This window comes from Pelecanus crispus, chromosome 26, assembly GCF_030463565.1.
Source record: "Pelecanus crispus isolate bPelCri1 chromosome 26, bPelCri1.pri, whole genome shotgun sequence".
Taxonomy (NCBI): domain Eukaryota; kingdom Metazoa; phylum Chordata; class Aves; order Pelecaniformes; family Pelecanidae; genus Pelecanus; species Pelecanus crispus.
The window spans coordinates 1,941,277-1,963,533 of record NC_134668.1 but is presented as its reverse complement, the minus strand read 5'-3'; the positions used below and the strand labels follow the sequence as shown (position 1 = coordinate 1,963,533).

The following is a 22,257-nucleotide window of genomic DNA, read 5'->3' as shown; positions in this document are numbered from 1 at the left end:
TCAGTGCCCGGTGCCGTACATTTTATCCCACTCCAGGAACAAGTCCAGCTCCTTCTGGGAGGCGGCGGGGCGGACCTTGCAGAACGCCTTCTCGAAGTCCTGGTAGGAGGTGGGCTGGATCTGGCCCGGCAAACCGTGCAGCGTGGTGGCCCCGGCGTGCTGGCAGAGCTGGACCAGCTCGCTGCCCGAGAAGTTCTCCGTGTGCTGCACCAGCGAGGCCATCTCCCGCTCGCTCAGGCAGGAGCTCTGCTGCGCCAGGGCGTGATGGAGGATCTGCCGCCGGGCGATGCTGTCCGGCGGGGAGATGTAGAACCGCTTGGCAAAGCGCCGGTGGGAAGCTTCATCCATGCTGCCGGGCCGGGAGGTGGTCCCGATGACGACCACGTTCTGCTCGGATGAGGTAGCCACGTTGTCCAGGTAGGAGAGGAGCTGGGACTTGAGGTTGCTCACCTGGCTGCCGTCCTCGCCAGCCCGGGCCACCAGCAAGGACTCGGCCTCGGTGATGAGCACCACCGCGGGCTGCCGGCAGCTGGCCACGAAGAAGACGGTCTGCAGGATCTTCTCGGCTTCGGCTTTCCAGGTGGAGAGCAGGGTCGTGCCGCTGAGCTTCAGCAAGGTGGAGCCCAGCTGGGTGGAGACGCACCGGCTCAGCAGGCTCTTCCCCGTGCCGTGGGGGCCGAACAGCAGGATGGTTCGGGGCGGCCGGCTCGCCCCGGTGTAGGCGCCGGGACGCAGGATGGGCCACACCAGCTCCTCCTCGATGGCGGCCTTCACGGAGACCTGCCCGGCGATGTCCGTCCACTGCACGGGCGGCCCCCGCTCCACGATCTTGGTGTTCACCAGCTCCAAGACCAGGGGGTCGACGTTCTTGGGCTGCTCCTCCACCGGCGGGCTGCCGAAGACCGGCGCTTTGGGAGGCAGCCGCAGCGGGAAGGGGGGTCCCGGCTCGGCCGCCCGCTCCCCGTTGGCGAGGGGGGGGCTGAACTTTTCGAAGGGCTCTGCCGGCCGCAGCGGGGCATCCCCGGCGCCGTAGGGTGGCGAGACCATACTCTTCATTGGCTGCCCGCCGTACTTGCCGGCATGCTCCTCGGCGTTCCCGGCTCCCGCCGGCCGCTTCCCAGGCTTGAAGGCCACCTGGGGGGACTCGGCGCTGCTGCCGAACCCATTGCCCCGGCACTCGCCGTTGTCCGACATGGGGTAGGGGGACTTTGGCTGCTCGTAGCTGTATTTCCTATACCTGCCCTCCCCCTCGTCCTCCCCGCCGGAGATGTCGAAAGCTTTCCTCTTCAGGGCGCCTGCCGCCTCGGTGCCGAGGGGCGGCACGGCCAGCGGGGCCAAGCCGGCACCCTGGTAGCCGTAGCCGGGGACCCCGGGCGGGCGGGAGGCGGGCGGCGGGGCCGGGATGGGAGTGGGCGCCGCGATGCCGGAGGGCAGGTAGGAGGCGGAGGGATGGGGCGGATGGATGGTGCCGTAGCCCGGCTGCGGCGGGTAGCTGCCGGCGGCGTAGTTGTACATGGGGCCGGAGGAGCCGTAGCCCGGCACCAGGGCGGGCGAGGGGTGCGGGGGCTGCAGGAGCCCCGAGCCGTGGAGGGCGGGGGGGTGCGGGGGGGGAAGCGCTGCCGCCGGCTGGGTGCAGTAGCCGGAGGGCAAGTAGGTGCCACCGTAGCCTGAGGGGTACTCCTGAGATGACCCCAGCCCGCCGGAGCCGGCAGCGGCTCCTCCGCAGGAGTTACCGGGGTACATGGGATCAGCGAGGTTGGCGGACACCACGGGGGAGCCGCCGAGCCCGATGGCCCCGCCGCTGGGGGGGACGGCGGGCGGCACCACCCCCTTGGCGCCGGGGAGGCCATCGTGGATGGGGGTCAGGGGGTAGGCGCCGTCGGAGCCGTGCGCCACCGGCCAGGGCTCCCCGTCCCCCTTCTGCCCGTTAACCGGCCCGAAGGCTCCATCCCCGTAGCCGCTCAGCGCCGGGCGCTCGTAGGGCGCGTCCAGCACCCCCGAGTACTTCTCGGCGTACCTCTTGAGGAGGTTGGAGGCGGTGAGCGCGGAGATGTCGTCGTTGGCCCAGGCGTAGTTGAAGCGCTGGCGGGTGCTGGGGTAGAGGTCAGATTTGTGGGCCGGCGAGGAGGTGGTGGAGGAGACGTCGAGGTGCTGCTCCGGCCACTGGTTCAGGGACTGGGCATGCTCTGGTGACCAGTGCATCTTCGACAGACCTGGGGGGACAGGACAGCGCAGGGTGAGAGCAGCGAAACGGGGACGAGCACCTCTCTGCACCGGGGGTCTCCAAAAACCGCCAAACTGCCCTGTCCTTCTGGACCACGCCGCACCTCCTGCCTGCCAACGCGTGCTCTCCATTAGGCTCCTGCTCTAAATTTTCCACGCAAAAATCCCCTTGACCGCCACCAGCGCAAATATCCCCCAGGAACAGCAACCACGAGCACTTCAGAGAACCCAGCCAGCTCCAGTTTTGACGGTCACGTCGTCCAGCAGAAGAAAATATTCAGGTTATCAAACCACGGCTGGCCACGGCGATACAAACGGTGCAGCCGCCGGTGCTGTCGGCAGCGCCGCGGGGCCGAGCATCGGCACACGTGGCTGGCGGACGACCCTGCCCTGGGCCGTCCCACCTGGAGCAGCGTATAATTGTAATGCATATAATATTAATAGCACGTTAATAGCGTGTAGCCAGGTGGCTGGGGAAATGGGGGCCGCGTTGCACACGCGCGCACACTCACGCCTGCACGTGGGAAGCAGCCCCGGGGTGAGCGCAAGCCGTTCCCGGCATCCCTTTCCTCACCGCCGGCACCGGTGCTGGCACCGACGGGCTGCGCGTGGCCCCACCAAAACAATTTCTCCGGCAAAGGGGAAGATGGAAACGCCGCGGCCGTGTCCGGACCAACCCCTGCAGTGGGGCTGCAAGGGCAGCGGGTGGGAAATGCATCCCGGGGGGGCTCTGCAGGACCCGCCCGGGGGTCCCTGCCCACCCCGCGCCGCCGTCCCCCCACGTCCCCGTCACCCCACAGCTCCACAGCATGGGGACGCTGAGGTCGGCCTCACCCTCTCCTGCTCCAGCCCCCGAACGCCGGGCGGCCCCCGAGCGCCCGCAGAGGACAGCGGCAGCGTCCCCCGTCACCACCCCCGGCGCGGGTCCCCTCCGTCCCCCCGCCCTAATTCCCAGAGCCCCGGGGGACGGCTAAAGTGGGAGCCCGGAGGGGACCTCGTGCACCACTCACTCGCCTGCCTCAGCCTTTAAGCCACTTTGTGACCACAGCACAATTAGATTACTTAATGCTTTAATTGACTTATATGGCATTTGTACTTCCACTTTGGATATCAAACTTACACAAGAGGATTTAAATGGCGGCTTTGCGTGGCTTTATCCGGCATCCTCCCTGCATTTACGGGCCATTATTAAAGTGCTCCCGATAGATAAACGTTCAGGCAGAGACAGCCACGACAGCCTGCGGGAAAGGGCCCTTTTTAACGAGCACAAAGGAGAACGCTGCCCAGTAAACCTGCGCTCCTGCAGATTTTCCCCGAGCCGTACGCGGGGTCTGGCTGGGCGGAGAAGGACGGAGGGGGCCCTTCCTTGTCTGCGAGCAAAAGGCATTGAGAAGCTGTTCAAGGGAAAAATGAGGGTTTGGATGACTCCATGAGGAATAAAGCATTTTTTTTTAATTTTTTTTTTTTTTTTTTTTTGAAGGAACTAAAGCACCAGGAGTTTCCATCCTTGCTCAGACAGTGCGCGGTGCGCTGCAGGTGCAGACCGCAGCTGCTTCTGCTCCCCCAAAAAATACAGACTGCAAATGCCCAGGGCTTGGCGGAGGAGGAAGGGGGTTTGGGACGCGGCCGATTGCTCCAGCAGCCGCCAGCGCACGGGGCCCGGTGCGCAGCAGCGCGGCAGGAACAAGGTGCCACCACCGCAACCGGCAAATCCCGGCGGCATTTCCAGGCTGTTTCTTCCGAAGCCGAGGAGCAGCCGCCCTCGACAGCGGCACGGACACCCTCACCCACCCCTCCTGGGGAAGGGAGGACCTGGCAGCCCACAGCCCAAGCTGCTCTTCGTCTGTGCTGTGACAGAGCAGCTCCATTTCCAAGGACAACACACGCCGAGGACAAGCCCCGCACGACCACGGTCATGTCCGCGAGGAGCACCCAACTTTTCCCATAGCAGGGATCGATCCCAGCACCTGAAGCACCGCTGCTCCGCCGCCAGCTAAAAACTAGTGTCCACAAATAAGCACGGTGATGGGAATCGCTTTTCGAAGAGCCCGCGAGAGAGTGGCCAACGTCACGGTGCGCAGCTGGAAGCCCACCATGACGGCACGGGCCGGGGCTGCTCCTCCAGCCCCATCCCCAAACGTCGGCTCCGGTGCAAACCAGCAAAGCCGCTGCGAGAAAAGGGGCAGGGGAGATGCACGGGCGCGGGTTTGCACCAGCGCTGCCGCCGCCACAGCAAACCCGAGCGCGAAAGGACGGCGAAGCGAACCCGCCTCCCTCCGACCCCTTTAAAGACGAGATGCATTCGGGAGAAGAAAAGCCAAAACCCCCGGAAAGCCCGGTCGCACCCTGGAAAACCAGGCGGAGGGGGAGGGCTGGCGGGCAGGGAGAAGTTGTCAGGGGTTTGAAATGGGACGTGAATGAGGCGGCGGAGCGGGACAGATGTTTCAATGCTCCCCTTGGCAGTGTGAGAAAATTACTGTCCAGTGACCAAATGGCCGGGCCGGTTCCCACCCTCGCTGCTGCCCATTATCCCCAGCGCAAGACAAAGGCGGGCAGGGGGGGCTGGGCAGGGGAGAATCCTATTGTTCCTGCCCGCCCTAATTATGGAAATCTTGTTAATCTATTCAGCAGCGACTCTGAACTGGGCTTTTGTTCGGGGGCTTTTTAGCGGGGCGCACGGCCGAGGGTGTCCAACGGCTCAGCGCTGGGGACGGGGTGCGCGCCCGCCCGCCGCCTCCCCCCCGGGGAAAAGCTCTCGCCCGGGGATTTCAGGCGCAGCCACGAGGCTGCGGGGACGCAAGGGCCGCCCCGAGCGGCATCCCTGCGCGGGCCGTCTTTGTTGGAGCACAAATACCTCACCCGCGGCCGTTGCACGCAGAGCATGCCGTGCACGCAGGCGTATTTTATACGCCCGTGTCCCAGCCGCACGTACGTGCGCCCATCGCTAACGCTGGCGCACAAAAACTCACGGCGAAACCTGCACAGGCGACTACAGAGATGACCCGCAGGCAGCATAAGCGGATGGCTGCAGCAAGCCGGCATCCCTGGGGGGATCAGGAGAGGGTTGGAATGGATTTGGAGGGCAAAGAAGGAGAGGGAGCACGCAAGAGCAAACGCGCTCAAGCTGAGGATGCGCTAAAGGCAGGGTTTAAATCCAGCCGAGCCCCCAGGACCCCGCAGGAGGTCACCCCAGACGCGGTGCGCTGGAGCACACCAGCAACGCGCAGCCCCGCGGCGCAAGCGCTGGATGCGTCTCCACGGCCCCTCGGGCAGCCCTCGCTGCTCTGCCCGAGCATCCCAGCCCTTGGGAGGGAGCCGACGCTGCCGCCCTTCGGCTCCCGGTGCAGGACCGAGCCGATGAGCTGCCGCCGCCGCGATGCTTTGCTCGTACTGCCGCTGTCTTGCTGGTTTAAACGCCGACGGCTCCTTTTTCTGCAGAGCTGCCAGCTTGGAGGATTTACACTTTTTTCAAAAGATGCTGAGCAGTTTCATTATCCCTGCAATTACCTGCAGCAGCACAGCCCAATGCGATCGGCTTCCTGGGCGGGGAGAGCCCGTCCTGGTTGCAGGGGCTGCCCGAGTTCCCAGGTTTTTAATTCTCTGACGTGCAAACTTTGGGCCCAGAGGGAGCAAACCGGGATGCTGGGGGTCCTGTTTCACAGCCCAGCCCTCACCGAGACTTCTCGTATCAGGGATGTTGTGCGTGACGGATCTTCTGGGCTGGATTTTGCTACCAGCACCTGAAGGCGGGTCCAGACAAGGACCTGGACCAAGCACCCACGGCAGGAATGCAGCCTCACATCAACACAACTCCTGCCCCGAAACGTCGCTGCTGCCGCTGGGATTCGTGGCACTGAGCGGTGTCGGCAGCCGTGCGGAGATGCTCCAGGTCTTGCAGCAGCCGCAGTGACGTCTCCAAGGCTAAAGGCAAGCTAGGACCCAAGTCTGCCCAGTGAACGGCAGGCAGGGGAATGACTTTTTCTTCTTTTAAACCAGCCATGTCCTGATGATCTTTTTGGCTTCTGCTGCCAGGAGCTTGTCCTGGGCTGGGGTTTGTCCGTGCCTCCTAGGAGCAGCGTAGGCAAAGCGCAACAGCGAGTCAAATCACAGCTATAAATGAGAGTTATAACGCATGCAGATACTCCATTTACACTCACGGTGGACCTGAGGGTTGTGGCAATGTTTCTGAAACGTTTTAGCATTAATCCTGTAGATTACAGCAACATTTCTGCACGTCGATACACACATTTAAGCCAGATACCCATCATCTCTAGTAAATCCCTACATGGCGGGTCCCGAATAGGCAAAACAGCCCGGCAGCGATTTACACCGGTGGCAGAGCTGGTCCCAAAGCCCGGACCAGGGCAAGGAGAGCACAAAGCCACACTCCACGTGATATAACCCAAGCGCAAAACCTGGCAGCGTTTGCAAAGGGTTGAGCCGTTTAAATCCCCCAGCCCTCCCCTGCAGACCGAGGCCGGGCAGCCAATTTCTTGGCACGCTGCCGGAGCGCAAACATCAAGTTTTCCAAGGCAAATTTGGGTTGTTTGGCAAATCCATCGGGGAGCTGCATTTCTTTGTCCGCCACATTCCCAGTCCCCTCCTAACCGGTGCCGACAAAGCGAAGGATGGTATTGCAATCAGAGCAGGGTCAATGTACATATGTTAAAAGGATTTAGGCTAACTCCCACCGTGCCCTCTCCCCACCCCCGGGAGAAACAACCTCCACCCTGGCCGGCGCGAGCCGAAGGCTCCAGCGGCCGCTCTGTCCGCTCATATATCAAGTGCAGAGCAGCTGGACACCAGCACGAACCGGGAGTGACCAACGGGCCATCGCCCATCTGTGCTGCTCCAGCACCCGGCCAGCAAATGAAAAATTAATATGGATCCGCTCAGCCTGGCAGCAGCTGAGCATCACCCATCTGTCACGGCGAGAGGAGACACTCTCAGCTAAATGTCACCGGGAGGAAACTGTACACGGCGCGTGGCCCTGGGAATCCCCAGATCAAGGGGATGCGGCAATAAAATCCAGATATTATTAATAATGAGCTGATGCAATTAGTGGATTTGAGGAATCTTGCTCTACCTTTCAATGTAAGATGGATAGGAGAAAAAGAAGCAATAAAAGGGACGTAAAAAAAAAAAAAATCAGCCTCTTTCTTGCTATTTATATTTTTCTTAACATCATTTGTCTCCAGGTCTCATGGACTACTCAGGCCTGCTGAGATCCGGGCCGCAGCCTTGCACCCACCCCCAGGAACACGGGACAAAACCGCTTCATTATTTGTTTGGGTCTAGAAACGGCTGAAAGACCGGCCTGCCCCAACCCTCCCTGCTGCTGCCACACCACCGGCACACTCCCTCCAGCGCTTCGAAGAGGAACATTAATCCTGAAAGATTAATTATCGCATTAATCCATCACCGCCTTGCCCGCTCCCTGCCACGGGCGCGCTTCAGCGCGTGCAAAAGGCAGCTCCCTCCAACAGCATTCCCGCTCCCGGCCGTGCCGTCGCTTCTTAGTTAGCGATAGGATGAGAGGAAATGGGCTCAAGCTGCGCCAGGGGAGGTTTAGGTTGGATATTAGGAAAAATTTCTTCACGGAAAGGGTGGTCAAGCATTGGAACAGGCTGCCCAGAGAGGTGGTGGAGTCCCCATCCCTGGAAGTGTTCAAAAAACGGGCAGAGGTGGCACTTGGGGACATGGTTTAGTCTAGTCTACCCTTAATTGGTTTAGTGTGGACTTGGTAGTGTAGGTTAATGGTTGGACTGGATGATCTTAAAGGGCTTTTCCAACCTAAACGATTCTATGGTTCTATGATTCTCCTCCAGCAGACGCTCTCCTGCCCTCACCCAACCTCGCCGGCTGTAGGAGGTTCCTTGGGGCGACGTTCCAGCCGTGGCCTCCGCCAGACCGCTGCTTGAAGGGCGCTCCTCAGGTAGGAAGGAGGTTTTTAGCAAGAGAATCACTGAACATTCAGGTCATCAAAGTCCACCACCCCGCAAGGGCAACTCGGGGCAGATGTTCGAGGTGCAGGAGAAAACCGCAGCGTGCCCCAGAGAAGGGTGCCACGGCCCACGGGTGCTGCTCAGGTCCCTGTCGGCACTGAAGCCCTTCACCGAAATTTCATTCCTTGATGCCAGACGAGCTCCCCGGGGCCTGGGGTTGGACCCAGCCCATTTTCGGAGGATTTCATTAGAGAGGAAAATCCATTTCTAATCAGCAGAACCATTTCCCCAAACAGACGTGGCCCCATAAAAAGGTCAGGAGGGCAAACGGACCCAATTTGCATGCAATCTGCATAACAACGGCCAAGCCAGCGAGGGTGGCGAGCGCACCTTGAAGCTCCCGATCCCACCGCCCGGTCCCCCACGGGCAGCGGGACTTTGCCTCCTGCTTTTGCCCCCAACCCGCGGGGAGGCTGGGGGACGCGGCGAGGCGAGGACGTTGCTTCTGCCATTTGGGCTTGGCACAGACGTGACCACCGGCACCTCCGCCTCAAGCCCATCTAGAAACGTGCCACGTGAAACCACCTGCGGAGATTTCGGCTGCGCGTACGCGTATTCACGTGGTCCACAGAGGGATGTAGAGAAATAGCTTGAAGGCATCTTCATAGCATCTCCATCTCCGCTCCTACTGAAGCCACTTAGCAAAGGGCGTGCTGTCAGCAAACAGACGGAAGCTGCTCTGAAAAACTTGTGTCCTGACCTCGTTCCATTCAAAACCACTTGTTGAAACCCATCAGGACTCACCACACACCCCCTGAGAGGGGCTCTCTGACCCCACCTGAACCCACAGAGGAGGATCTGGGGGGCCATGCTCTTCCGACGGCCCCCACCAGACCCCAGCCAGCGCTGAGCCGGCGGCCGGGCGACCCGCGCTGCTCTGCAGTAGGATGTCGGCGGTGGTGGGATGCCTGGAGGATGCAACCTCCGGGATCTGCGCTACAACGGCAGGGGAAGAAGCAAAGCCAAAGCGTTGCGGAGCCGGACACCGAGCCCGGCTGCCGGCCCGCTGCTGCACCCCGGGGAGCCATGGTCTGATCTGCACCCAGCGCTGCGCTCGCCTGGCGCAGATCCGGTGGGTGGGGGGGTCTAGGAACCTGATATACACATAGAATCATAGAATCATGGAATCGTTTAGGTTGGAAAAGACCTTTAAGATCATCCAGTCCAACCATTAGCCTACACTACCAAGTCTACTCTAAACCAATCAAGGGTAGACCAGACTAAACCATGTCCCCAAGTGCCACATCCACCCGTTTTTTGAACACATAAACCCCAGAAGGCTGAAAACAACTTTAAATGACTTCTTTTTCCAGGAAGATAGCATTGCCATCACGCTTCATCTTCCCACAAGCGCTTGGATGAAGGTCATTAAATGCAGGAGATGCTCTGTGGCTCAGGAAGGGGCCGAGGGACCCGGCCCACCCGCCCCTGCCCAAGCCCTCTCCACCCAGGGTGTTTTTCCCGATGAAGCTGCGGTAACGAACTCCCCCGGGGCCAGAAGCCAAGGCGGGAGCCACCAACCCCTGCTTTATCTTTTCCAATATCTGGCCTTGGACCAGGGTCAGTGCCGGGGGCTGTGGCGGACGCGGGAACCGGGCTGCAGCAGGGAGATAATTTGCCCCGTGCACTAGAGCCTGTCCGCAGCGGCAGCAGCAACGCTCCAGCTCATCTACTCCACGGAACGAATCAATCTTAATTAACTCTAATTCTGGGGAGCCTCCCAGCCCTATCCAACACCGCACAACGCGGTTGTATTTTCCGCCTCGATGCCCTGCCGGGCAGCGCGCTCTGCAGGGAATTGAGCAAAAACTCCGCTTTTCCATCATTTCTGCGTCTCCTTTCTCGCGGCCGTCGCACACCCCGCGGGATGGCGGACCCCATCCCCATCCCCTGTGGACCACCTTCCCTGCCCTCGGCACCCGCAGCTTCGCCGTCTCGCAGCCAGCCCCGCCGGAGCTGGGCTGGGGGAGGCCTCTCTCGGTGGCTTTTGTTTTCACAAGCCTTTTGACTCACGGATTCTTTTTTAAACACCGCCTCAGCAGCCTGAAAAGCCGAGCTCCCTCCTGCACTCCATTCACTAATGGATTTTCCAGAAGTTCCCTTTTTTTTGGCTTCTTTCTTTGCTGACACTGCTGCCCCCATCCACGCCCGAGGCTGCGGCTCCCCTCTGCCGTACGCCTGTGCTCGCACGGACGGACGGACTCCGACTTTGCGGACCCGCGTGCCACGTTCGGAGCAGCCGCCCCTACGGCTCCCGCCTTCTGCACCCCGGGAGTTTGCACAGATAGGTGGCTATTATAAGCCCATTATAATTATATATCATTATATAGCACAGGGTGCAAACGTCTCAACCCGCCGCTACCGGGTTGCTGCTCAAAAAAAAAAAATAAAAGGTTCAAGAATGATAAGGTGGTGGCAGCGTCGGGGCAAAGGCATTGCCGGGAAATCGGGGAGAAGTTTGGTGCCGGGCTGGCTCCGTGCAAAAGCCTATCGATTGGGGCAGCGCCGCTCCTGTCTCCTAGAGCTAATCCTACGGCAGAAATAATTCATTTTCCTCCCTTTTCAGCAGCCACTCATTAAAAAGTAATCACCTTGGAGGAGGAGGATATGAACAGCCCAAGGTCAGATCCATAATGATGTTATTTCTGGAGCGTGTACCTGGCTCGCTGCGACCCCAGCCCTGCCCGCGCGGAGCCCCACGGCTGGGCCCTGCCGCGCTGCTCGGGTTGGTGGCGATTAAGATGGAAATGGAAATATCTTTATATTAGCAGATATTCGCTTCCGTGAGCGCTGCCCACCAGCCTCCGTGGCCGAGCACCCAGGTCGCGCCGCGCAGATGCTGCTCTCATCGACCCCAAGCATCCGCAACACCTAAGGCGGAAAATAGGAACAAGGCTTCGAAAGGTATCTTTTAAATCTCACTTTTTGGTGGCGTCTCCAACAATCTCCGACTCTCCAGCTCCCGATTTATTTTTACATTGCTGGGACTTCACTGCAGCTGCTAAAACCTGTTTTTCCAAGAGCGTGAAGCTGCAAAGCGTAACGCAAAGAAGCGTCACCGCGTCCCTGCCAGCGGCATGAGCAGAGGGACCGTGCAGGTGCCCGCGCCGGCTGGGGCATGAGGAAATACCGAAATAACACCGGGACGGCCACGCCGCTCGCACCGGCATCTGAGCAAGCACCAGGGCTCGGTGCGAGCCGTGGGCGCAGCATCGTCCTCCTCCTGCCAGGAGGGACGTCCTGGGCAGAGCCGGCCGGGGACGATGCCGTGACACGCGGCTGCAGCGTTTCGTTTGCCCCCGAGGCCGCGCGCACCGTAACCCCCTCCCCTGCATTCCTCACCCGGCATGGCAACGCCGGCACCGAGCCCCTGGGGCGCGTCCACGTGCAGAGCCAGGACTGTGGCACCTCGGCGTGCTCTCAGGTTGCCATAAAGCCATGCTGGGCACGACGTCCTGCCCACCGCTGGTACCGATTTACCGGGGCATGGGGGTGCAGCCCCAGGGGGTCCCCAGGAGGGAGAACGCGGGCTCCGAGCGATCGCCCCATCCCTGCGGCACAGCCGAGGGCTGCCAGGTCCAGCAAAGTCCGACCTGCTCGCGGCACGTCGGCATTTTAGCAGATTTACGTTCGCCACGCGTGGCCTGATTCAGCGCTTGCAGGGAGGAGGCGGCGACGCTCTGGGAGCCGGCTGGAGCGCAGGGCTGGGATGGGGACGTAGCGCCGGGGACGGGAGGCAGGACGGGGCTGGTTCCAGGGATTTGGCAATTCCAGATGCAGCCAGACTATGGGAAGAGACCTACCGCGATGCCAGAAACCCCCCCACACACCTAAACCCTTCCCGGTCACACGCGCAGTGGGGCTGCTGCTGCACGCACAGCTCTCCGCTGCCGCGCCGGGCTGGGTCACCGGGGAGCCTGGTGTCCCCCCCGATGCCACCAAGGGCCGGGCACACGGGACACACCGAGCGGGGCGACCGGCCCTCCCGAGGCGGGACGCGCAGGACGAGCCCTTCAAAACACACTCAACCTCTCTAACCTCCCGCACGCAGCACAGCCTCGCAGCACGTCACCCCTGGCCTTTAATTACACATTTCTGCAGCCATTAGTCCTCTCACCATCAATTACACCCGCATTATCCCGTTCCGGGAGGCAGCAGGACGTGGGGAGCGGAGTCAAGAGCTTTGCAGACTCTTTCCGAAGGAAAGAAACAGCCTGCGACGGGAACGTCCCTCTGGCGTGGCAGAGCCGAGGCCGCAGACAAAGCAGCCCGGCAGCCGGTCCCGCTGCTCTTCAGAGGCCTAAAGCGGCGCCGAGGAAGATTAATCACAGGGAGAGGACCCGGGCTCCAGCGTCCCCTGATGCCACGAGTCCCCTCCAGCTCGGTGCTGCCGCTGCACCTCTCATCTATTTACACAGCGAAGGCTTTGTGAGGAGCAGGCTCCTCTTCTGAGCGCGGCCGGGGCAGGCACAGGGGTACTTATTCAGCTATTATTCAGCTTTTTTTTTGTAGGCAAGACAAGTGTGGGTTAAAGTGCAATTTGTCTTGACATTAGTTTTCACTTTCTTGGGGGAAAAAAAACCCCAAAGTGGCTCTTTTCTCTTTTGAGGGAAAACACTCGCCTGGGTACCACACCTCCGCCAGCCAAGCATCCCACCCCGGGGGAGCACCCCAGCATCCCACCCGGGGGAGCACCCCAGCATCCAACCCGGGAGCACCCCAGCATCCCACCCCAGGGGAGCACCCCAGCATCCCACCCGGGGGAGCACCCCAGCATCCCAACCCGGGGGAGCACCACAGCATCCCACCCAGGGGAGCACCCCAGCATCCCAACCCGGGAGCACCCCAGCATCCCAACCCGGGGGAGCACCCCAGCATCCCACCCCGGGGAGCACCCCAGCATCCCAACCCGGGGAGCACCCCAGCATCCAACCCGGGGAGCACCCCAGCATCCCGCCCCGGGGGAGCACCCCAGCATCCTGCGCAGGAGCACCCCAGCATCCCACCCGGGGGAGCACCCCAGCATCATGCCCCAGGGGGAGCACCCCAGCATCCCACCCCAGGGGGAGCACCCCAGCATCCCGCCCCGGGGGGAGCACCCCAGCATCCCGCCCCGGGGGGAGCACCCCAGCATCCCATCCAGGAGCACCCCAGCATCCCGCCCCAGGGGAGCACCCCAGCATCATGCCCAGGGGGAGAACCCCAGCATCCCACCCGGGGGAGCACCCCAGCATCGCACCCGGGGGGAGCACCCCAGCATCCCGCCCCGGGGGGAGCACCCCAGCATCCCACCCAGGGGAGCACCCCAGCATCGCACCCTGGGGGAGCACCCCAGCATCCCGTCCCGGGGGAGCACGCCAGCATCGCGCCCAGGGGAGCACCCCAGCATCGCGCCCCGGCAGAGCACCCCAGTGTCCCAGTCCAAGGCGAGGGGCCCCGGGCACCCCACAACGCAGGCCATGCTGGCATCACTGTCATTAAGTAAGCGTGCCTCATTTTTCCATGATTGAGTTGCCTGTCCTCGGGAGACAGGCGCTAGGAAGAGAACCTTTAATTTGCGTCCTGCCCTGCTCTCAACTCGCAGTCAGCAGCATCTGCGAGGCCTTGGCGGGGTTTATTAGGGCCCCCATAAAGATCAGGGGTTGCTGATAAGCGACCCGAGGCATGCACCACTGGAGGAAAAATTGTGCTAGCGATCTGTACAATTTAACCAACATTAACTTCAGCTGATGACAGGCCACAAGGCCAGGAGAGAGATTTTACAACACCCTCGCTACACAGCAAAATAAACTTTGCTGCAGAGAGCCGACGCTGACTTTAAACTCTTGCTCCCAATGAAGAGGAGACCGAGCCCGGAGCTGCCGAGGCACCGCCATCCCCGGGCAGCGCCCACGCATGCGGCAGCACCCTCCGCAAATCGAGACTGGGGTTTAGGGAGCAGAAAAAGCACCACGATCCTGCTCAGGGCTCGGAGAGCAACGGAGGAAAGGCGGGAGTGCCCTTCTCACAGCCCCGGAGCATGAGAACAAGCCAAGTCCAAAGGAAAAACCAACAGAAAAACAGACCAGAAGTAATCATGGCAATGAACTCGCGGCGGCAGGACCTTGCAAGGGGATAAACAGTTTCTCAGGAATTGCCAGGGCTGGCACTGGGAAGAACTGGTTTATTCCCTGCTCGGCTGCTGATCCAGCAATGGGAATTTTCCTGCTTACTGCTAATAAAGCCTGGTTTAGCCCCAAGGGCTCCCTTCGGTCGGGAGCTGGGTGCCGCCGCTGGCACCCACGTCCCCGGGGACGAGAGCGCGGCACCGGCGGCAGGGACGAGGAGCCAGAGCATCGCGGAGCTGCTGAACACGTGCATTAACCAGCACGCCCCTCCACACCCCGAAAGGAAGGAAAACGTCGTTATTTTGCTAAAAAGCTGGAAGAGAAGGACCCGCCTGACCGGCACCGGAGCTGGGGCTGTTTGCTGGAGCGGACGAAGGCAGCACGCCGAGCAAACGAGATGCTCGGAGCCACAAGCCTCAAGCTTTCCTGCCCGCTGCAAAATTCCAGCTGACGTTTGGCCAGATGCGACGGGATCTGCCCCGGGACGACAAAAGAAGCCTCCCCGATGGCCCTGTCAAACGGCAAAGCTCCGCTTCCAGCCATATAACCACTGGAGCTCAAAAAATATAACTGAGAAGTGTTTACGATGGCATAAATGCAAGGGTCAGCACTGCACAAGGGTCACTATCGCTTCTCTAGGTGCATTAATGTCATCTGCAGGGAAATGCCCTTTAGGAATCCTCCCTCAAGCCCGGCGCTCCCGCGTCTGCTGCCATAAACTGTGGGGTGAGGGATTTCTCCTTCCCGACACACAACCCCTCTCCTCCCAGCTGCAGGGACGAAAGCAGGGAGGTGCAGAACCCCCAAACCATCGGAAAAGCGGAGGCAGAAGGGAAGAAAGGGGAGTATTGGGCTGTTTGCAGAAAAATCCGGAGGTGGCATTTCCACCCTCAGGAATATCTCCTCGACTCGGAGGATGCAAAAATAATGAATGCAAATAAAGTCCACAGCATCTGCAAACGCCAGCGAGATGCAGCACACGCTTCCAAACTCCTTCCGGGAATTTTTTTTAACGACGGTAGAGATGCCGTCGTTACGGAGGCGATGATGTGCCGCACAGAATCGTTTTATTCCTTCTAATCCACCGGCGCTGTCGCGGGATGCGATAGCGGCTCCGGGGGCCAATGCTCCCGGAGGCTTTTGTGTTTACCTTTTCCACGGGGGAAGGAGGAGGCGAATTAAGTGACCCGGTGGCCACTCCCTTGGCCTAAGGTTAGGCCCTCGCATCTGTGTTTGGGCACCCAAAATAACAGCCTTTTTTTTTTTTTTTTTTTTTTTTCCCCAGCGGCTACTGAAATGCCCTGGAGCGGAGGACGGATGCGGGGTGAGGGCTCGAAACTTTCGGCTCACTTAGCCTGAAGGGGGGATTTGGGAAAACCACGGCCCCTGCTCGTATCCGTCCGTACAAACACGCAAAGCAGCGCCAGGATCGTCCCCGGCCACCGGCCTCCTCCCCAAAAAAAAGCAAACGGAGCCCCAGCCGCGCCGGGGAGAAGCCCATCGCGGACACAGGCGTGGATCCATGAAGGCAGGCACGCCGGTCTCCTCGACAACTGGTTTCTGTATTCCAGAGCATCTGGGGAAACCCGCTTTGGAGATTCCGCAGCATTTGTTCCGTCTTTTACCTTGGGGAGTTAACTCTGACGGGACGCAAGAGGAGAGGTTTGGGTCGTGGGACCGCGTCGAACGGCGCCGAACCCCAGATGCTGCTGAAGCCCCAACCCAGACCTCGGAGGGGAGAAAAAGGCCGGGGGAAAGGGAGGGAGGAGAAAACACCGGCTCCAGATAAGCAATTGTTAACATGATCCATATGGTACACAACTCGCCTTTCTGTTTAACCAAAATGATAATGGCAAAAGGGAAGAATGCGGCGGGGGCTCCGCGGGAGAACAAAGGCGGCGGCGAAACCCTGCCCCGCTCCCGAGAAAAGGAATTGTGAGCGGGGAGAGCCCGCGGCTGCTCCTCCTGGGGCTGAGCCGCCCCGAAACCCGGCCGGCTCGCTGCTCCTCCTCGGCGAAGGCTTTACCACTGAAACACGGAGCAGGGAGTGAAGCCGCAGCTGTCGGCAATAGAAGGAAAAAAAAAAAAAAAAAATCTGACAAGTATTAACATGGACGTTTCCATAATCAATAATAAACTTTAAATGCGAGCTGCGGCTCAGGACCAGGATTGATGTAAACACCGAGCCCGCTCCTCTCAGATCTGGGATGAATTCAGCCCTGGGTGTTTATGTTATTGCAGGACCCCGCGGCTTTCCGAGGAACACAATACAGTACATGCCATTCATTATCCCCAGCAGTCCCCCAAGAGAAAATGTCAACACACTTCTGCTAAAGAGAGCTAAAACAAATGTTTAATGTGATAAACAACTCCCGGGCCTCGGACCCCGCAGAAATGTTTAATTCAGAACCACCTCTAAGAACAAACGGGCGCCGGAGCCGCACGCTGGCAGCCGGGAACGGCGAAGCCGGCTCCCTGTCATCCCTGGCCGCGCGCCGGAGCAGCGAACCCAGCCAGCTCCCGGCCGTCGGCGCTGGCGGGGAGCGCGCTGGAAGGAAATCGGGGAAAAACCCCGGCAATTCCCACGCACGGGATCAGTAAATCAATTCTAGGCCGTTACTGTTGTATTCCCGCAGCCTCCACAGAGAGCGGGCATCCAAATGAAACGCCGCGCGCCCAAGTTCTCTTGTGAATTCAGTTTGGCTCATTCGCACCCCTGAAATCTGCCCGTCGCAAAACCGGGACCCGGCTCATGACAACGTTCATTTTTGTGATCCCAGAGCGAAACTAGGAGCGACGTAAACCAGCACGCGGTGTCTCCAAAAGCGGGAGAATTTACGCTGGAAGGCACAGTACAAAGCTATTTAATAACCTAGTACAAAGCTATTTAATAACTTCTCTGGGTTTTTTCCCCGAGGGCCTTTTGTCCCCCAAGTGGAAAAAGCACACTTCAAAAAAAAAAAAAAAGGAAAAAGAAAAGGACCTTTCAGGCAAAGCTCCTAAGTCAAAACTGCATTCAGCACCTCAACACCATGCCTGTTTTGAAGGCGAGCGCTCCAGCGTGCGCTTGACGTGCGACAGCGGCCGAGGGGAGCGCGCATTGTTCCTGGGCGGCGGAGGGAGGGATGGAGGGAGGGATGTGGGGAGGGAGGGAGGGATGGAGGGAGGGAGGGATGGAGGGAGGGATGGAGGGAGGGAGGGATGGAGGGAGGGAGGGATGGATGGAGGGAGGGATGGATGGAGGGAGGGATGTGGGGAGGGAGGGAGGGAGGAAGGGAGGGAGGGAGGGATGCGGGGAGGGATGGATGGAGGCAGGGAGGGATGGATGGAGAGATGGAGGGATGGATGTGCGGAGGGATGGAGGCAGGGGTGGATGGAGGGACGGACAGACGGACGTTCTCCCCGCCGCACGCACCCCTCCGGCTGTGCGCCGAGCAGGCTCACGTCACGGACACGTTTGCCCGGGGCTCCCGCACCCGTTTTGGGGAAAGGAGGGTGGGGAGAGGCCAAGGCCGGGGCAGCGGGGGATGCCCTGTCCCCGGGGAGGGCTCGGCTTACGGGGAGCCCCAGCCCCCCGCACGGCCCCTCCGCCGCGCCCGGCGCCCCGCAGCCCCTACCCCGGCCGGTTTCTGCCTAAACCCGGGCTCAGCCGGTGCCGGGCAGGGAGGGGGCATGGGGGGAGCCGCCTGCACCCGGAGCGGGGCATCCCCGGGGGCCACCCCATCCCTCCCTGCCCCCTTGCCTGCAGCTCTGCCTGCCCCCCTGCCTGCCCCACTGCCCCCCTGCCTGCACCCCTGCCTGCCCCCCTGCCTGCCCCCCTGCCCCCAGCCCTGCCTGCAGCTCTGCCTGCCCCCCTGCCTGCCCCACTGCCCCCCTGCCTGCACCCCTGCCTGCCCCCCTGCCTGCCCCCCTGTCCCCAGCCCTGCCTGCAGCTCTGCCTGCCCCCCTGCCTGCCCCACTGCAGCCCTGCCTGCCCCACTGCAGCCCTGCCTGCCCCCCTGCCTGCTCCCCTGCCTGCCCCCCTGCCCGCAGCTCTGCCTGCCCCCCTGCCCCCCTGCCTGCCCCCCTGCCTGCCCCCCTGCCCCCAGCCCTGCCTGCCCCCCTGCCTGCAGCTCTGCCCCCCTGCCTGCAGCTCTGCCTGCAGCCCTGCCTGCCCCCCTGCCTACCCCCTGCCTACCCCCTGCCTGCCCCCCTGCCTGCAGCTCTGCCCCCCTGCCTGCCCTCCTGCCCCCCCTGCAGCCCTGCCTGCCCCTCTGCCCCCCGCCTGCCCCCCTGCCTGCCCCCCCGCCCCCCCTGCAGCTCTGCCCCCCCCCCCCGCCCCACTCACCTCCTCATGCCGGCGGGCCCTAGCGCAGCCCGGCGGCGGGCGGCCTTGCGGGGCGCCGCATCCTCCCGCTGCCGCCCGGACAATGCGGGGCGGCGCGGCGGCCCGCGGGCGGCGGGGGCTGGGGCCGGCGCTGGGGCTGGGGCCGGCGCTGGGCTGGGGCTGGGGCTGGGGCCGGGGCCGGGGCCGAGGGCCGGGGCCGGCCCCCCGCCCGCCGCCCACGGCCCGCCCCTGCGCCGCGGCGGGGCGGAGCGGAGCGGAGCGCGGCGGAGCGGAGCGGCCCCTCGGCCGCAGCGGGGGCGGGAGGAGGCGGGGGCGGCCCCGCTGCCAGAGCGGCGCTGGGGCCGGCGCAGGCCGCGCTCCGGCCCCGCTGCCCGGCCCCGGCCGGCCCGGCACAAAGGGGGAGCGGGGAGCGGGGGAGCGGGCAGCCGAGAGCCCGGCACCCTGCACCCCGGCACCCCAGTGCCCCTGCATCCCAGTGCCCCTGCACCCCGACCCCTGCACCCCTGCATCCCAGTGCCCCGGCACCCCGACCCCCTGCACCCTGGCACCCCAGCGCCCGTGCACCCCAACCCCCTGCACCCCGACCCCCTGCACCCCAGCGCCCCAGCAGCTGTACACCCCGAACCCCTGCACCCTGGCACCCCAATGCCCGTGCACCCCGACCCCCTGCACCCCAGTGCCCCTGCACCCCAATGCCCAGCACCCCGACCCCCAGCACCCCAGTGCCCGTGCACCCCGACCCCATGCACCCCGGCACCCCAGTGCCCCTGCACCCCGACCCCCTGCACCCCGGCACCCCAGTGCCCCTGCATCCCAGTGCCCCTGCACCCTGACCCCTGCACCCCAGCATCCCAGTGCCCCGGCACCCCAAGCCCCTGCACCTCGACCCCTGGCACCCCAGCACCCCAGCAGCTGTACACCCCGACACCCTGCACCCTGGCACCCCAATGCCCATGCACCCTGACCCCCTGCACCCTGGCACCCCAGTGCCCCTGCACCCCTGCATCCCAGTGCCCCTGCACCCCGACCCCCAGCACCCCGGCCCCCCCAGTGCTCATGCACCCCGACCCCCTGCACCCCAGCACCCCAGTGCCCCGGCACCCCAGTGCCCCTGCACCCCGACCCCCTTCACCCCAGCACCCCAGCAGCTGTACACCCCGACCCCCTGCACCCTGGCACCCCAGTGCCCATGCACCCTGACCCCCTGCACCCTGGCACCCCAGTGCCCCTGCACCCTGACCCCCTGCACCCCGGCACCCCAGCAGCTGTACACCCCAACCCGCTGCACCCCAGTGCCCCAGCACCCCCAACCGCCTGCACCCCGGCATCCCAGTGCCCATGCACCCATGCATCTAGCACCCCAGCATCCCAGTGCTCGTGCACCCTGATCGCCTGCACCCCAGCAGCTGTACACCCCGATCCCCCGCACCCCAGCACCCCAGTGCCCATGCACCCCGACCCCCTGCACCCCAACCCCCTGCACCCTGGCATCCCAGTGCCCATGCACCCATGCATCCCAGCACCCCAGCACCCCAGTGCCCATGCACCCCGACCCCCTGCACCCCAACCCCCTGCACCCCAGCATCCCAGCACCCATGCACCCTGCCTTCCTGCATCCCAGCACCCTGCACTCCAGCCTCCTACATCCTAGCACCCATGCACTCCAGCACCTGCAATCCTTGCACCCCAGCCCCTTGCACCCTGTACCCCTGCCCCCCTCTACACCAGCCTCCAACATCCCTGGCCCCCCCGCCCCCCAGCACCCTGACCCCTGCACCCCGACCCCAGCCCTGCCCGTGCCCCCAAGGACCCAGCTGCAGCCTGCGGGGAGCGGTGGGCTGGGTCCTCAGCTGCTGAGCTGCGCTCAGAGGAATCCCAAATACCTGGAATACTTTCCTACTATTAGTTTACTGTGCAAAAATAAAACGGTTGCCCCAAGGATACTGTGTCAATGGGAGGTGTCCACAGGACAACCCATTTATTAAGGCATTATCCACCGAAAACGCTCCGGACCCGCGCAGCCTTCGCTCAGCCCGGGATCTGCGGGGCTGGGGCGGCGGGCGATGCGCTCCCTTCTCCGGGCCCAAAAATTCACCTTCTCCGGGTCGGCGTGCACAAAGAACTCCCTGCAGTCTCCTCGCCTTCGCCCTCCGAACCCCCGCTTCATTTTATTTAACCAGCTCAGGCTCTTCCCTGATGTAATCGCGTTACGGCGTTATTTCCCTCACACGAACGTTGTGTCATATCCCTCAGGGATTATGACACGTTTTTCTTTCCAGGAGCAGGCGAGCGTTGCCTGTTCTTGGGCAGATACTGGGAATGCAGGCAGCCTTTGGCTGCGCCAGCCCGGATCCACGAGCGATGCAACTCAGCAGCGAAACCCGAATGCCGGCGCGCTGTTTGCTTCAACCCAGCTGCAATCCACGCACGGGAATGCCGCTTCTCCAGCTGGCCTGAGAAAAGCCTGGAAAGGACAAATTAATCAGAGTTTAAGCCGAGAGCCGGGCAGCCCTGCTCGGGCAGAGCGCGGCGAGGGGACGGGGTGGGCAGGGGTCCGTGCCCCATCGTCCCGTGGCAGTCGCCCTCGTCCCGGCCCTGTGATGGGAGCGCTTCCAGACGCTGCTGGCTCGGGGCACAATGTGGGACATTTGCCGGGACGGCTCCAGAAAGGGCCTTGTGCTGGCCTGAGCCGTTTGACACCATTTCATTAATTGGGGTTCTCCCACGGAGACGAACCCGGGCAGCTTGGCGGTCCTTTCCCAGCTGGCGCATCCCAGCATCGCGCCGTCTGCGAGCACGTTTTGCTCCCACCTTGAATTCTCCTAGTGCGGCTTATTTACATGCAAAAAAATCCCTATTTTTTTTCTCCCCCCAGCTGCCACAATGCACCATTGTGCTTTTTAATTTGGGTGTGACAAAGCAGCAGCCGTTGTTTAGCACGCACGGAGCCCCGCTCAGCGCTGGGAGCGCGCGTGGCCGTGGCACTTAAACACTGGAGGCTCAGTTCTTCTCCAGCTTAGTTTTAGGAGAGGGATTATGTGTCACGGCTTCCCGCAGAAGCCGCTCAGGACCTGGCAGGGGCTCCTCACTCTTCCCAAGTTGGTAGAAAACCACTGGGCACTGGAGGTTCCCGTTTTATCTCCACCGCTAAATTTTTTATCAGGGGAAAATACCTACAAACCGCTCCCCCACCCAGGACCACCACCCATCCCTGCACTCAGGGTTTTTCCATTTTTTCCTGGAAAGCCGGTGCTCCGCAGGGACATCCAGGGCTCTTCTACATTCAACAGGAAAAGGAATGAACTCGGCTTCTTGCTGTGTCCCTGAGGGGTGCCTGGCTGAGTCCCTTATCTTCACCCACCGGAGGAGGGAGCAGCCCAAATGACAGCAACCAGGAATAAATTTTTTGCGTGGGATTGCAGTAAGAAACCAAAATCCTGCAAATGCGTGAGCCCAGCCGTGGCCGTGGGGCTGCCGGGCATGCCGGGACCTGCACCGTGCACCCGATGCCGCAGGCTGGCTCACCCCAGGGCAGCTCCGGCTGAGCCTCCCCCTCCCAGCACTCCCAGGGTTTTGCCATCCCAGTTGGGCACCC

The 22,257-nt window shown here is 62.3% G+C and overlaps 1 protein-coding gene across 1 annotated transcript; it reads right to left on the bottom strand.

The window, feature by feature from the left end:
- On the bottom strand, nt 1-2,223 carry FIGNL2 (fidgetin like 2). The gene has a single exon (XM_075725083.1). The coding sequence runs from the start codon at nt 2,200-2,202 to the stop codon at nt 1-3; it is 2,202 nt and encodes a 733-aa protein (XP_075581198.1). The 5' UTR covers nt 2,203-2,223.
- Nucleotides 2,224-22,257: the final 20,034 nt, after the last annotated feature.